The sequence below is a fragment of the Lasioglossum baleicum genome, unplaced genomic scaffold (assembly GCF_051020765.1).
Source record: "Lasioglossum baleicum unplaced genomic scaffold, iyLasBale1 scaffold0797, whole genome shotgun sequence".
NCBI lineage: Eukaryota > Metazoa > Arthropoda > Insecta > Hymenoptera > Halictidae > Lasioglossum > Lasioglossum baleicum.
In genome coordinates this window covers 30,295-46,966 of record NW_027469856.1, presented here as the reverse complement: position 1 = coordinate 46,966, position 16,672 = coordinate 30,295, and the positions used below count along the sequence as shown (strand labels likewise).

Below are 16,672 nucleotides of genomic sequence, written 5' to 3'. Positions count from 1 at the left end.
AATCTACCTACGATTTCCGATCCAACAATTCTCCAAGACGCGAAGTATAGCGAAGAAGCCGCACGGAACTTCCGTGTCATCGAAATTTACAAATGAAACTCGAACGGAACATCAGCGACAGTCTGCGGTTTGATTTTCCGGATCGTTACGCCCAGTTAGTCGTGGGAAATATTTTCCGGTTGCCCGATAGGCAGCGGAGCCCAACTAACGAGGCAACTTTCGAGAAAAGTCTTGGACAGCGATTTAAGCGCGTGGAGCGACAGCAAGAAGCGGAAGTGACAGAATGGCGTCGCCATCTGCGGCGGCGAATCGTTTGTACAGTCGAGTCCGGGCAGCCTCGACTCGGCGATCGTTTTCCTGGCACCCTTTCGTCTCGAAAGACTACGTTGATCATTTTTTCCTCGGAGAACGCGCAACGAAGCCAAATCGCGCGGAAAAGAACGCTCCTACGTTTTCATCCCTCTCGCTCGCCATGAACGAACGATGCTCGCGTGGTTTTGACAGTCGCGTAAACCTAGAACACTTAATATTCAGGTACTAATCACTTTACCGTTCGGTGACTCGATTGCTGTATCAAAGTCTTCGAGATGAGTCTTAATTAAGAGCTAGTAGGAATAGAATGTTGGAATCTTGGACTGGTGTCGGCGAGCTGGTGCAGAAGGTTGCTGAGATAATCCTCTTCGTACCTTTCTTACGTTTTCTTACATTTTCTTACGCTTTTTTGGGGATCGAATCGATTCAGCGAAGACACGTTGATTTATTATAATCCCGTTCGCAGTATTAATCGCAAGAATAAGGCCAGATACCTCTGACTTGGTGTAAAATTAATTTCAGAATCGTTCTCGTGGAAAAAAAGGAAAATTCAGAGAAGATTCGAAACGGTGAATCATAGGTTCGTTTTAATTTAGTTTTCGTGAGAAAATTAGATATTTCAGCAACCCCTGACCTCGGTCACTCACTCTTGAATCTTCCTCTTTGGCACAGTAGGATTTTTATAACATTACGTAGCTTCGCAACGGAAATTTCGAGACAAGACAACATATACCGATTGACAGATAAAACATTGGCATTCGTCGCTGTTAACACTAACCGTACCACAGTCTAAATACTCGGTTTTTTAATTTTTGATTAACAATTTCGTATTTAGATGTTTCGTGCTTATTCTATTATTCTCGGTAAGTCGTTTACACTTGATTTCTTCATTTACAGGTGATGGTAGGGTTTAGCGTTAAAGCGAAAGAGTGCGAGACACCAGCCTAAGATCGATATTGACTTAACGCGTCTCGATTCCTCGTCGTGGATCCTTAGATCAAAGTTACGTTTTAATAGCAATTTCTACGAGAATCTGAATGAAAAGTTTAATGAGCTACGGGTATAATAACTTGTTGCGGGCTGTACAATTTGCATTTTCAAAGCTTTTCCCCTCCGTAAAGTCCTATTCCTCTTGTGTACTTTTTCTCGTCTTACTTAGAAACTCGAAAGGGAACAACGATCCCTCTAACAGGAGACGATAATTGAGCTTTCGGGTATATCATACACGAATTATTCAGAAGACTCGCCGGCGTAATTCGGCAGCGAGCGGTGCCATTTTGATTTCTCGTTAATATCGTTAATATCGTATGCGTACATTTAATTGTCCCTAAGTTGTACTTAACCTCCGAGGTTTCTACACAGTGTATATTAAAACGTAAGCAAAGTCTCTAATGATTCGTGTGGCAATCCTGGAGGCCAGCTCCATTTTCCATATAATCTTTCTCTCTCTGCGAACTTCATTTTTCTTCTCCGTTTTTTCTCTCTCTCTCTCTTTTCCTTTCGTCCCCTTTTCGCTCTTCTGTCTTTTAAGTCTCTAAATGTTATTTTGTGAACACACACGGGAGGGAAGTACCGACCCATTTGCACCGACTCGATGTTTGCTAAATAACGCGAAATAGGAAATGTCTGTAGATTCGAAGCACGTATATCGAATATATCGGAAATATTCGAAATTTCCGATAGATGGGATATTTTTGAGGGTACGAAGAAGCTGGTGGAAATTATTGGGATGAAACGAAATGGATGAAGGGATGGTTAGAGATGGGATTAAAGAACGAAGTGCAAAACGGATGGACACTTCCCTCGCAGTAACATCGTAACTAAGAAATCATCAACACGAATAAGTATTTCCCTAACTTACTTTGATACTTCAATTATAGATCAGATAGACTATATAAATTCCATTTACATACGTCGTAACACCATCTCGCTTTCCACCGTCAACAGGTGAGAGGCATAAAACTTCTTCATGGTGCAGTAACATTTTAAGATTCGTTTCCCTGAACACTCATAATATCTCTCTTCTCATTCGCGTTTGATACTGCTAGTCGTTTTGATTTAACATTCACGCTTATCTCGCGTTTTCGAGTTAACAGTGTTATCTGTTCTGGATAAAAATTGGGCGTGTTTTCTTTTCGTCGGAGGAACTCGAAGTGCCTTCTTTCGGTTTTGATTTAATCCCATAATCCGAGGATAGTAATACTTGAAAACGAAAAGGAACACAGCGGAATAATCTCTATTTGCCCGATCGATGAGTTGTTCGTTTCATTGCATCCCTCATAACGTCATCGGCATAATTATATAATACTGTTCATTCGATAAGTGCATTATGCGTCGAATTATCAGGCAACAATAGATTATCCATTCATGCAGTCGAACCTTAATAATTCAAATTATACTATTATATAATTACGAATAGAGCTTTCTACGAGTAATCGATAAATTTATTCATTTAGCAACGATTAGCTACTTATTTCATTCTTTCTCTGTATAAATAACGATGTCAATATTGAAATCGAAACCTTTGTAACAAAATCGATTAGAAATTCTAACTCTTTTAAAATTTATATTAGTTCTCATTCAACGACCAACTTTGCGATAAATAAATACTTCAACGCTTCGATAAATTTCCAAAAAACGTTAACTGCAATTAAAAATCCATCTTCTATCGCTCTTCTCTGTACTTCGACAACAATTCTTTTCCCTAGAGTTCAGCAAAAATACTGTTTTCGAGAACTCGACAAAAATTCGCTAAAATTGCTGCCTTCTATAGCTCGTAAAATCTCCTTTCCTTAACCCCTTGCCGTACTATTTAACTCGGAAAATCGGGGCCCAAACGATGGGTCACATTTGAGATTAAAACCACGACTTCGACTGGTGATATTTACGGCTCAAAATTCTCATCACGAGTCACACTCGTGTTACTTAGATTGGGCTCAAAATCTTCGTCACGAGTCACACTCGTGATACTTAACTTGGTCTCAAAATTCTTGCTATAAGCTACACTCGTGATACTTAGATTGATCTCAAAATTCTCGTCTCACGAGCCACACTCGTGATACTTAGATTAATCTCAAAATTCTTGTCACGGGCTAGACTCGTCACATGTTAGACTCGTCACGGGTTAGACTCGTCACGGGCTAGACTCGTCATATTTAAATTGGTCTCAAAATCGTCGTCACGGGCCAGCCTCGTCATATTTAAATTGGACTCAAAATCGTCGTCACGGGCCAGCCTCGTCATATTTAAATTGGACTCAAAATCGTCGTCACACGCCAGCCTCGTCAAAGTACGGCAAGGGGTTAAAGCTTCCTAAAAAAGAAATTCCACTTTCGATAACTTTCGAGGAAATTTCCTGTCTCGTGGAAAAATTGGAGAAGGAAGGCACTGCGAGTTTGCCCTGCACGAACGGTCGCGTTGGGCGGAAGCCGGTGCGTTTCCGGTGACCGGCGTCCACTTGCACGGTCGCCGCGGCTTAATCGAGGTAAACTGGAAAATGGAATGGCCGGGAGTTGCGGGGTCGGCGTAGCTGGAGGATCTTGCAACGCGGCCGATCGCGTTGTCGACACGCATCGTTGGCCTGGCATCTGCCAATCGGCCGGGCCGGCGAACCGGCTGAATAGAATTTCCGATGACAACGAGATTTTCGATGTCAGCCGCGGCGCGCGTCGAGTATCCCGCGGACACCGTCGCGATAATAGCTCTCGCATTGTTCACGGATATTGCGCGCACGAAAGATCGTCCCGATTAACCGAATCGGCGCGTGATGGGGGTGCTGGTGGTGGTGGATTATCCCCACCCTGGCAATTCGCTTTTCCGGCCGCCGGCCCGATAATTGCCGGACTTTAAAGAGCAACGAGGGCTCGTGTTTCCGCGCGGTTTCGCGTGCAAATTCACGGCTATCGAGGGGTCGGATATAATGAATATTCGAAACATTTGCAGCCGTTCGCCGCGTTTGTTTTCGGCCACGGGATTCGCGTGAACTCGGGAACGGAAGGAAGGGCGGGGGTAAGTGGTTTAGAGAATCGCGCTTCTGGCGTTTACTAGCGTACCTGCTGTATGCAATTGGTGGTTTTCGTTTGTTGGCGAACGGAACAGGTTGGAGTACGTGGGTATGTTAATTGAAATGCTGAAGGTTCGTGTTTTTTGGTCATTCAGATTAACGATTTAGAGAGCGGATCTTGGATTTTTGATGGAGAAAGTTGAGAAAAGGTTTCTTTCTTCGTGATTTAGATTAGCGATTTAGAGAACGGATCGAGGAATAACGTTCGCGTCGAGTGTCGATGCGAGTTTCGAGTTTGTAGTACTTTGGTGGTCTGGAGACACGAGTTTTCGGGTTTGTAAGTATTAACGGTTGACGTAAGTGGAGCGTTTAGAGATAATAGAACGGAATGAAACTTAAGGAGTCTCGTTGTGGCACGTCACGATGGAACTTGCAAACTCTTGGCTCCTTATAGGTTATCGTATTCTAGACACGGTTAATTTAGCAATGAAATTTTCTTCATACGCGATAATCGGGCAAAAGTGCAACGACGGGATTTTTATCTTTCAGTTTGAACGACCAACTGATTTTGGTCGAGCTATCTCGAAATGCGATCTAAGTTACTACAATGGTGATTTTTAAAACGCCAGAAGGGTCACTCTCTAGAGCACTTACATCCTACGCTGTTACGAAGCTTCATAGAAGCACGTCGAAAATTCCGAGAAAGAAAAATGTACTTCCCACCCCGCGATTCTCGAATCGCACAGAAAACGGTACAATCCCGGATTCACCGCGGTCGTAAAGATCCTTCTTCATCGTAAAGTCCCTCATTGTCTCAGATTACGGTTTTCAAGGCAATCTGTTGCGAGTCTTCCTTCTTCTCTGCCTGAAAGGGATCCAAGAAGAGCACGTACGGATTCGCGCAAATAGCGATCAAAGACTTCCGCGACAATTACATCCTCGACAATCTCTCCTTACTCGAATCTAGTTCAACCACTTAAAACAGACCTGGCTAAACCAAATTGCTCCATGAGCTGCAACTCGACAAGCAACTTGACAATGAACATTCACTTTCTGTAACTCTCGTTCAACTAATTACACTCCTAGTTTAGATGTTACACAGATTCGAAAAATGTAAGAAAAGATTCCGAAGAATTCTTTGTCAGACTTAGATGCTATCGTAGCTTAAAGAATCCTTAACCGAAGTATCGAGAAATTTACATAAAATAAGTTTGTAATATCAAGATTAGATCGAAATCATCGTGAAAAACCCTGAAACCTCGCAAGAGCTTCGTGACTTAGCCAGGCCTGACCTAAAACAACAAATAATCAACAACTGCCAATAATTCCAAGTCTCCATCACAGCTCCAAGCTTGACCATCGTCTCAACAGTCCCCAACAGTCCCCAACAATCAGTCGAAACGTATTCATCCCTTTTCCCTTCGCATCTCGCGACGTTTTTGCTCGTTTAAACGCTAGTGGTGATCTGCTCGATCACCGTCACGTCTCTGTGCCGTCTCGGCCGACTCCTGTACGAGTCCTGATGGCTGAGACCCTCTGGGACGCTCTTGCTGGGTCTCAAAGGGCCGTAGAACTGCGGCTGGTAGTAGTGTTCGGCGGTGTGCATCCTCTCCATGTCCCTGTCGCGAAGGTTCTCCTCCACGTCCAGCGGCACGTGCAACGACTGCGACTTTGGCAGCCTTGGCCTTGGAGGCGGAGGACAGGCACACGGCGGCGGGATGCTCACGTTCGACAGGTGTGAACCAGGAAGAAGCGGAGACGCCGGTTGGCGACCCCAGCCCACCAAGAAGAGCAACGCTGCACCGCACAAGGAACTTAACGTGCACGCGTAGTAACCCACCCTTGGGCTGTTATCGTTCATGTAACCTGTAATTGAAGGTTAGCGGTAGTTATTGGAAGACTATGCTGTTTTGTCTGAAAATTGTTGTTCTATCGAATACGAAACTCGCGAGTTGGCGCATGAGATGAGATATAGAGGTAAGAGGGATATGTTCTGATACAAACTCTATCCCATTGGTTCTCGTGTTTTGTTTTGGAGAAGATAGACTTGTTATACTATGGCCAATCAGACAAGTGTTCTTTGACACTGCCAACATATCAGATTCATGCAGTATATCGAGCCAACGTATCAGATTCGTATAGTTCTGTTGGTTGTTTCGTGTTAAGATAGAGTGAACTGTTTTCGTTGAAGGTTTGATATAATTTTATGTGTTTAAAAATTGTACAGGACAGCGGTTCTCGTGAATATGTATTTGGCGTAGTGTACTACATTGTATACAATTTTTAAATTTCGGATAGGGTAGTTCAGTTTATGTCGCGTTCGATGAGAGCCGTTGATATAGAGTATGGAAATTAACAGAGAGTTTAATTCCAGTTGGATGTAATTTATTAGAAAGTTGTTTTCACTTGGTTATTTAGGTTCCAGGATGAAAGGTATAGTTGTCGATGAAGGGAACATGTGAGTTTCTATTTCAACCTAGAAAGAAACGCGATTTACCAGTAAGAGGAACTCCGAGAAGAATAGGTAAAGCTTCCGCGGCCTGCACGAGTGCCCAGGAGCGTGCAAAGTGTCTCGCCCTCAGCCTTTCGAGGGCCAGCATTTTTAGGGAGTAAAGGGCGCCGCCGAGGGACGCACCATACAAACCGGAAGCCAGAACCAGACCGTGGTAGCCCTGCACGCTGCCCAACGCCACCTGAGCTATGGCTGAAAAACGAACAACGTGTCAAAATACATCCCATTTCCTCGATGGTCGCTTATCGTTTACATCTACTTAAATTTCTAAATATTCCCATTTCTGAAAAAAAGAAAATTATATTCTTCGATTACCCGATTTTCCTAATATCCGATTTTTAGAAAGGGTTCGAAGAATTTTCGCGGGGGTCCTCAAAAAAATATTTAAATCGCATTTCCAGAGATTAGTATCGCGTGTTTTTTTCGAGTCACATCTAAAATCTAAAGGTGAGCTTTGCCTCTCATGTGGGATATTAAATTCAAAATACATTCCATTTCCTGGATGATCACTTATCGTTTACATCTACTTAAATTTTTAAATGTTCGCATTTTGAAAAAAAGAAAATTATATTCTTTGATTACCCGATTTTTAGAAAGGGCTCGAAGAATTTTCGCGGTGTCTTCGAAGAAATATTTAAATCGCGTTCCAGAGATTAGTATCGCGTTTCTTTTCGAGTTGCATCTAAAATCTAAAGGGGAGCTTTGCCTCGCACGTGGGATATTATATTCAAAATACATCCCATTTCCCCGATGATCGCTTTATCCTTTACATCTACTTAAATTTCTAAATATTCCCATTTCTGAAAAAATGAAAATTATATTCTTCGATTACCCATTTTTCCTATTATCCGATTTTCAGAAATGTCTCGAAGAATTCTCGTAGACTACTCGAAGAAATATTTAAATCGCGTTTCCTAAGATTAGTATCGCGTTTCCAGAGATTAGTATCTTGTGTTTTTTCGAATCGCATCTAAAATCTAAAGGAGAGTAGCTTCGCCTCGCACGTGGGATATTAAATTACGCGAGCTTATCGTAGTTTTAATCGCGATAACCGACTTATTAAGGCGAGTTAAACCTCTTGCTCAAAACTCTTGCGGGGCTCTTACTTAAAACTCTCACACGGAGTACACGAGCTCTTAAATTCCATCGCAAATAATACTGACGCTAGTCACACTTAATCCAGCCAGGCGTGATTCACGTCACAGGTCTGGCTTAACGTTACAACGCCAATTAAATCCACGAAAGCCTCTGGTAGAAACGGCACGTTAATGCTCGTGTATACACCTGGCGGCACGTTTACGACGGGAACTTTTAAGATTGCCATCCACGTATCAGGAAGTCCAGCGGATCCTTGCGGCGCATCGGCCCGAGCTTTATTCCGTAATCCTCTTACCTGTGCACCGGTCATTAGCACTGGCCGAAATAAAGCAGAGAAATGCCGATCAGGCTAAAGCTCCGGCTGCTTGATATCGCGATACCTCTTTCGTGATAGACGTCTCGAATATTGATATCATCCCTTAACTCCTTTCTTTCGCATCGACCAGATAATAGAGTTCAAGTAGAACAAGTTGAAACCGTTTGATCTAGGAAGACACGAGCTTTCTCGTTTACCGAGTCGATTATCTCCGAAAGTGTAGGAATTATTTAAAATTACTTAGAATTACTTTAATCCGCACCCTTTGCACCCAGAGGATCTTTTTAATTAAAAATTTGCTGAAGAAGTTAGATGTAAAGATTCATTTTTATTCACAAGACTTTGGAAAAATATCTTTTTTTGTTTTTTTTGGGGAAGTTTTCTCTATTGCAGGATATATATTGAATTTTTTGGGTATGTTACGCGAGAATTCACCCTTAAGGGTTTAGAACATGAACGAAGAGTAATACCGTAACCAAGTTAGTAATCGACGTTACTTCATTTGACATTTCACGAGGCGAACGTGTGCGCAACTCGATATTCCATCGATATTCCCATGGCGGAAAGAGCGTGAACGAAATACCGCGTAATTCAATTTTTTCCCTCGGGCCAGCACGTGTTATTTGCGCGGAAAGGAAGGAATTGGAGAATCGGATGTGGGGCGGGTCAAGGGTTAGAGACGGGCTAGGATGTGACAATTGTTCCGGGGCGATTTTGATCCGCTTGGAAGGTTGGAGGGTTGAGCAAACGAGACGGGATAATGAGACGCGTGGAACGATGGTGAAAAAGCTGAGCGAGACAATGATGATGGAACTGAAGATGGAAGATGAAGATGATGGCGGCGTGGTGACGACGTGCGACGCAATGGCGCCCGTTGTGGACCCCAAACCCCTGTCCCTTTGCCTGGATAATTGTTCGAGTTTCTCACGCGTTCTCCTTCTCGTGAAATAAATTTTATCGCGAACTAGATTTTCCAACAGGACGGGAAAATGAATAATTCTTTAACAAGATTCGGGATTTTTATTATTTCTTACTTGGACACAACCGTTTCTTTTCTTTTTCTTCCCATTTAAAATTGTCTTTTCCAAACGAATAAAATATTTCTTACAAATTCTTGTTACTTTAACATCTCTAGAATTTTTCATATTTCTAATCATCTCGTCTGCTCTAATCTTGTCCTATCTTTAAATTTTTTCTTCCTCAGTTTCGCATACTTTATTTACATTTCGAAACTATCTTGCGTTTTTATCAAATGAAGTTTCACTCGAATTTAACTGGTCCAAAGCATGCCATTTCCAACCTTTCCATCTCCTTCTTTTCCATCTTTTCATTTTCTCCTCCCTTACCGCGCGCAATTTAAAATTTCTTACCGCAAACCTGTCTTCATCCCCCTATTTCTAACCATTTACACGTACCTTTATCTTTTGCTACTTTTTAATCTGCTTTTCCCCCGGTTTGCTATATGTTGTTACGTGCACTTTAAAATTCCCCTTGCTCTTGGTGAAAAGAAACCCAACGCCACCCCCTGTGACTCTGGTTCTAACGTCTTCAAACTTCCACTGCCTCTCCGCCTACGATTTAAAACTCTCTCGCTCGTCTCTTTACCGAACGAAATCGAACACCAATCCCATTTCCTTGGTCGTCAGCCGGAAGCAACATTCGCGAAAGCACGCGAAACGTAGAACCGTCATAACAACCCGACGAATTCCACGGTTTCCCGACAAGACCCTTTTCGTTGGCAAAGGGGGATGAAAACGCGGCGAGGCTCGGCCAGGCCGCGTCAGACCTCAGAGGAAATTGCAAATTCTTTTCGTCGGATAGTTCATCTGTCGTGGTTGAATAGCGACGCTGGGAACGAACTCGATGCAACAGCGACAGCGTCGGGATAAGCCGCTTTTCGGGGGTTGGACCCTTGCCGGTCGCGCTTGTATATTTAGCTCGCGCTTGTCAGCCACCCCTTTCGCCGGGAAAGCGACGCCGGGTGCGTGTGCGTGAACACGCGAGCTCGGTGTTAGGGTCGTCGACTGAAAATACGGTCCTCCGCTGATTACGAGTTACGTTCCACGGAATTTTTCCTGCGCCACCCCCGCGTTTCATCCCTTGTTCCCGTCGGCGGACGCGCAGCGTGCTCGGCCAGGAATTAGCGCGGCTTCCAGGCCGGTTTATCGGGTTTTATTTTCGCCGGTGGACGATATTTGCGTTGATATTATTCTATCCTTGAATTTCCGTACGGGTTTTATCCGGCAGATTTTTTTTAATGCCCCTTTTACGGCCGCCGCGATTCCGATCGATCGGGTAATTTGGCAGGCTTCGAGGATCGAAGTCGGAACGGCGATATTTCGTTCGATTTCGTGGTCAACTGCTCGGGTCGAATGTCGGGGATGATCCAAGGGTTGTTTATTTCACATCCGGTCATTGCGTTCAATTTGCGAGACCTTTGCGAGCAGCGGATAATATCATTTTAGCACCGCGTGCGTTTAATCGATGATTCTCCCATTTTTTCGTTACTTTTTTTACTTTTGGTAGTGAATATCGATTCGATGGGACGTTTGGTTAATTGGTTAGAACGCGGTGATAATTTTTGGGTAGGTAATATTTGCCGTGTGCGTATATTTGGTTTCGATTGCGGCTGAAATTTACGAATTGGATTAAAATTAAGGGTCGAATTTTTTAAGGGTATCAATGTCTATTTTGATTCATTTTTTGGGGTACGTTTTTAGTCGATTGTGGTTTTGGATTGGGTAAACGGTGTATTTTGAGAGTATCTAGATGCTGTTTTCTAATCGAATCTGTCGCGACGTTGCGACATGATCGATGAATCCACAGGGAATATAGTGCTCAAATTTACATTGGCCGTTAATTGAGGATGTTCTGTTTAATGTTTCGCGTGATTGTCTTGGCGTGACTGTCATGAAATTTATGTATGTCGGGTGAATATGTTAAGCCATCGTTTTACGACGTTGCTCATCGACCATTAAATATTCGGATGGTTTAATAAAGGATTATTTATCAAAACCGATCGAGGAGGAATCAAATTTTTCGCGATATTGCAGAGAAAAGAATATTTTTCTAAAGTCAAGTTTAAATGAATGCTAATATTAGCAGAATATTCGGTTAGAACCGGGAAAGTGACTGCAAATTTTTGGTCGGTGGTATATTCCGGAAACTATGTCCTCGCGAGACGCATCTGGGCTTTAAGATTACGAGAGGCTGTAACCTCGGTAATAACTGTAAAAAATTTGGCCACAGCAGGTTGCCTCTTTATTAAAACAGCCGTCATCCAACCAGTCTTCTTTTCTACCTCTTTTATGACCTCCACAAACACGTGTCTTTTCCTAATAATAAAACACCCTGCTCTCTATTGTTCCTTAAATCTTCAAAAATGTTAATCTGCATTTCTAGCAAATTAATGTTTGCATTTTCAATTAGCAAACTAAAATATCGTTGAAAATTGATATTAATCTTATCCAGAAAACGAAGAAATTTAAGGAGAAGAAATTTTTTACAGGTTGTAGATGAAAATAATTTTTTACAGGTTGTAGATGAAAATAATTTTGTCTTAGACAGAAGCCACTCGTCTCTTTTATTTCTTATTCTCAAAGGACTCAAAAACAGTCGCAATAATTCCCAAACTACATTTGAGAGAAATATTATCTCCGATACAGGCTCTTTTCGCTCGTTTCTTTCCTTTGTAACAATCTGTTTAGCCATTAGACCACTTCAGGGAACACACAGCGATCGCTGCAGGATAATCGTCGTTTACGGATAACAAGCAACGATATTCCCGCCGAGCGAGAATAAAAAGAAAAGAAAATATTCCACGATCGATATGGTTTCCCATTAAAACGGTCGATCGACTCGAATTACTCCAATCGTCCTCCCGCGACTCACCCCTAAACACGCGAGATCAGGGTCGCCTCATCTCCTCGCAACCCTCGGATTCCTCGGAACGATCTCGATCCTGGCCGAGATCCGATCCCTAGATCGGCTGTTCGCGCTGCGTGGGATTAAAATTTCACGTTCCACCGCGTAGTCGCGATGAAATATTCCGCGTTCCTTCAACCCCCTTCGCCGATTCCACGATGGCTCCCTCTTCGATAACCGAACGGAAAATACAAGATTCTAGGAACAAAGCTCGCGATTCCTGTCTCGTTTCTTCAATTTTGTATCGCAGATTGTGAGCAGAAGGATCCTCCGGTGGCACGGTTTGCACAGTTTCTTCCTTTCGGAAGGTGGTGGCTTGAATTTCTGGACCTGTGTCGAGTTTTCAACGAGGCAGATCTGATTGAAGGATTCTCAGAGATTGGATTCCGCGCGAACAATTGAATTTCGCGCTATGGATCGTTGACACCGAGTAGAATTTATTAAAAGTCGCGATTCTTTCCGTGTTGTGAAATTTTCCGAATAGAAAAATCATAGAAGAAACGAATCGAAAGGGGTTGAAAGCTTCCTCGTTTTTGTCTGACTTGGACATTTCGAAATTACAAAGTCAGACAATAATTATAAGTCAGAGAAAAATGAAGAAGCTTTCAACCCCTTTCGATCCGTTTCTTTTATGATTTTTCCAAGTTTCGATCCCTTATCACTTCGCAGAACGATGGAATGAAACATTTTGACACCTCTAATCGACTAATCCTCCAATCGAACAAACGTTGGACGTACGGGAGAGGTAATCGATTGGTGGAAGAAAGGGAAGAAAAATCGGCTCGAAGCACCTAACACGACCGAACCAGTCGATGAAGAGCAAAGCTGATTTACTAAGGCAAAAACGGGAAAGCATGGCAGAGGGAGCCAACCAGGCAGAGCAGAATCGAGCACCGTAGAACCTCGACCTCGACTTACCCCTTTTTTTCCCTCCGCCCTGCAGTCACCCGGCCAATTAGAACGGCGGATCGAAGACAGACAGAAATATTCCTCTGTACCAAACATCCACGATCCTGCTGCTGTCCCGTGGAAGCTCGAGTACCGGTTGATTAGTTTCTTCTGGGGTAACGAAATCGCTGGAAGCGCTGGCTCGGCTTAGCGTCGCGCTTTAAATGCGCTTCCTCTGTCCAGAGCAACCCCATTAACGATTCCACCGGCTCCTCTCTCCCTTTCTCTCTCTCTCTTTGCCGCGATATTCGTCTCCGAAGCTAGGAAATGAGAAACGAAGAGAGAGAGAGGTAGGAAGAGAAAGAGGTCTGCAAAGCGTGGAAAAAAGGAAGGAAGGGGAGAGAAAGAGAGGGGAAGCTTCTTTCCCTCTTTGGAACGATATTTATCTCGAAAGCTAGGAAAAGAGGAACGAAGAGAGATGGAAAGGTCTGAAAACGAGGTAAAGAGAGGAAGAAAGGGGTAGCTTCCTTCTCTCTCTGTGAAACGATATTTGTCTCCGCGGCGAGGAAAAGAGAAACACGGAGAGGAGTGAAGGGAGAGAGAAGCGAAGACAGAAGGGGTGGCGACGCCTGGCGAGGGTGGTGCTGCGGGACAGAATGGAAAATACTTTGTGTCGAGAACTCGAGCCGAGGGTAAGCCGACTGAATGAGGGGCAAAGACGTGTATGCGGCTGACACTCGAAGAGCCCTGGCCGCTTCAAAAGGGCGGCACAGAACCGCGTGCAGCGCCGCAGAGGGACGGGGGTGAGTCTACCCGCGACTGAATGGCTGCTGCACGTTTAGAAACCTCCGGCCGACGAACCTTCTCGGCGAAAGCATAACACACGCCACGCTGACCGTGCTTACCGCGGCCAATCCCTTCTCTCTATACTGGGTGCTCGGCAAGTATCCTCGATCACCGAGGAATTGACGGCTTCCGACCATCTTTGGGTTTAGTTTTCGTTTTACGCGTCGAAATTAGCGTCGATGAAAGTGACGAGTAGTTTTCACGAGCGATTCCTCTCCATTTAGAACAGAGATTCGTCGTTTCGCGAATAATTTAGGGAGTTCCTGTACTAGACGTCACCAGAGATGTGTCAAGACGTAGCTCGCTAAGAAAGAATTTTAGAATTTTCCAAAATTGCTAATTTTGTAGTCGATGTTATCTTACGACGGACGCGTAATTTTAACGAGTAATTTTAACGCGTAATTTAATTTTAACCCCTTGCCTTACGATTTATTTTTCAACAGAACCGACACCAAGGTCGTTAGCTGAGAGTTCGAAACTGTACAAATCGCAAACTTTCTATAATTTGTATATACACGTGCGCGGTACAATTAACTTTGCAAGATGTTTGATAAATAATTACGATTAGTTGATTATTAACCAAAAAAAAGATTTATTATTGCAAATTGACCCGATAACCTTAGGACGCCTCTGAGGCGTCATTGTAAGCTAAAGGGTTGATAACTGTGTCATGTCAGAGTGTTCGCTAGATTCGACTCGTTAAATTTCCGTTCGATTTATGTTTCCTGAAACCTCTATCGAAATTGGGATCGTAGGATGTTAATCTCACGCGAGTTACTGTTCGTCTTCGGTAACAATCGCCAAAAACTACGTTCCAATTCTCCCGACCTACCCCTGTTCTTTCCACGAGATCTGCTTCCGCGATAAAGCTACCATTCGACGAATCTTTCGCAGCATTCTCTCGTTCGAACCGAACTCTCTTGTAATTCTTCCGCGATCTCGCGATCTTCTGGGCCGATTCGCAACGCGGTTCGTAGGGTTTGTATACTGACCAACTCCGAGGAGCGCCGCCTGGCAGAGATATTGTCTGGACACCAGGCACTGGGCAGATGGTCTGGCTGTAACGACTCCCCAAGCCGCGCAACCGAGCGCCGCTGCCAAGCCCAAGCAAGTCTGCAGAAGTACCAGGGCGCTGAACTCCAAACCGTCTTTGTGGCCCTGGACAGCCTGGAACCGATGTGTTTCATTAGCTGATTGCCGCGGAGGAAAAGGTCCAAAGTGGAGCGGATAAGTGGTCAGCGGATGGAAAGTTCACGGGGATGATCGATAGCCTACGGAGAAGTTTGACGTATAGAGACAGGAGAAGGTTCGGTTGGAAGAAGAAAGTGTTGGGAACGACGACGTTGTTACGGATCGATTCCAGTTGGTTTCATGACGGAGGATTAGTCTGTTTCCTTATGCGGTAAACGAGAGAGAGAAAGGATTTTAGGTATCTATCCCGAAGTCGTTCAGGGTTACGAGATTTATGATCGCGAGTGGAGATTGGTGTCGTAAGATTTATCGTTGGACGATGTTTGAGAGAGTTTGGAAGTTAGTCCATGGTTTCTGTGGGTACCGCAATGTTTGGATAGTCGAGACAAACTATCCTTTGATCCTTTCGCTAACAGATTATTCTTTCTGTCCACAAGTGTACTAAAACTACGTTTTAAAGCGACGAGACCTGTGTGCAGCTGACCAGCACGTGGCTCTCGATCAACTTGGCTAGAAGAGAGACACTTCGGAACTTCTCATCTGCGACGAATCATTCGAGTAACCTAATTCCAAGTCGAAATAGTTAAAACTGGAGCCTGATCCGAGCGCCACGATTATTCTTCAGCTCGACGCGATCGCGCGCGAAGTTTACAATTTATTTGTTACAGATCGAATTTATGCTCGCGTCGATCTCTCCAACCCCCAAAAACACCATCCACCCACGGAATACCGCAGTGGGTGGAGTATTCAGGAAACTCCGACGTAGTCTGAAATACTAACTGACGCGTGTACGCGTGCAGGAGTTGGGACAGGGCGCACAGAGGCCGGGTGAGCCACGATTATGAGCGTGTAAACCGGTTAACTTTGTCGAAACTTCACTCGAGGATGAAGTTGCCAACTGTGGCCCGTTCTCTGATTGCTGTTGTCGAGAAATACGCGTGTTCCTGGCAGTTTCGCGATTCGGCCTCGCCGCGGCCGAGCCTGGCGAACCGACCAGCGATCGGTTACCGAGACTCCCGTTGTTAATTTAACTCTAGCCAATCCTCCTGCATCTGTTATCCTAACTCGCGGTTTCGAATCAACTCTACAAAACTCCTGTCAACTCTGCCATACTGTCGACGACACAGGTGTTTTTATTCATCTCTGATGTGGCAATTGGTTCCCTGTTTTAACCGTTTCCATACTTACGTTTAAGAAGCTATGTTACGAGGAACAAGAAGAGACAAAGACTACGTCTTCGTAAACGTCAGCGACAAAGATGAAAATCTCAGTAACCTGTCATGGTTACTACTAAATACGAAGCAGAGTATTTTGGATTTTTATTCGTCGTTTTCCTATTATTTTTTCGTCTCCGATATGTCAATGCAAACGTCAACGATAAAAGAAAAGATTCCAGTGTCTATGGCTACTAAACTACGAAGCAGAGAATTTTGGATTTTTATTCGTCGCTTTCCTATTATTTTGTCATCTCTGATATATCAATTGGTTCCCTGTCTTTACCATTTCTGTACTTACGTTTAAGAAGCTACGTTATGAGGAAGAAGAAGAGACAAAGACTACGTCTTTGCAAACATCAACGACA

At 43.9% G+C, this 16,672-nt stretch overlaps 1 protein-coding gene across 1 annotated transcript in view; it reads right to left on the bottom strand.

Moving 5' to 3' along the window:
• Window positions 1-5,762: 5,762 nt before the first annotated feature.
• LOC143220350 (monocarboxylate transporter 4-like) overlaps window positions 5,763-16,672 on the bottom strand; it is a 29,371-nt gene continuing 18,461 nt past the window's right edge. The window contains 3 exon segments of the mRNA XM_076446014.1: window positions 5,763-6,181; window positions 6,813-7,019; window positions 14,892-15,066. Of these exon segments, the coding sequence (XP_076302129.1) occupies window positions 5,763-6,181; window positions 6,813-7,019; window positions 14,892-15,066 (801 nt within the window).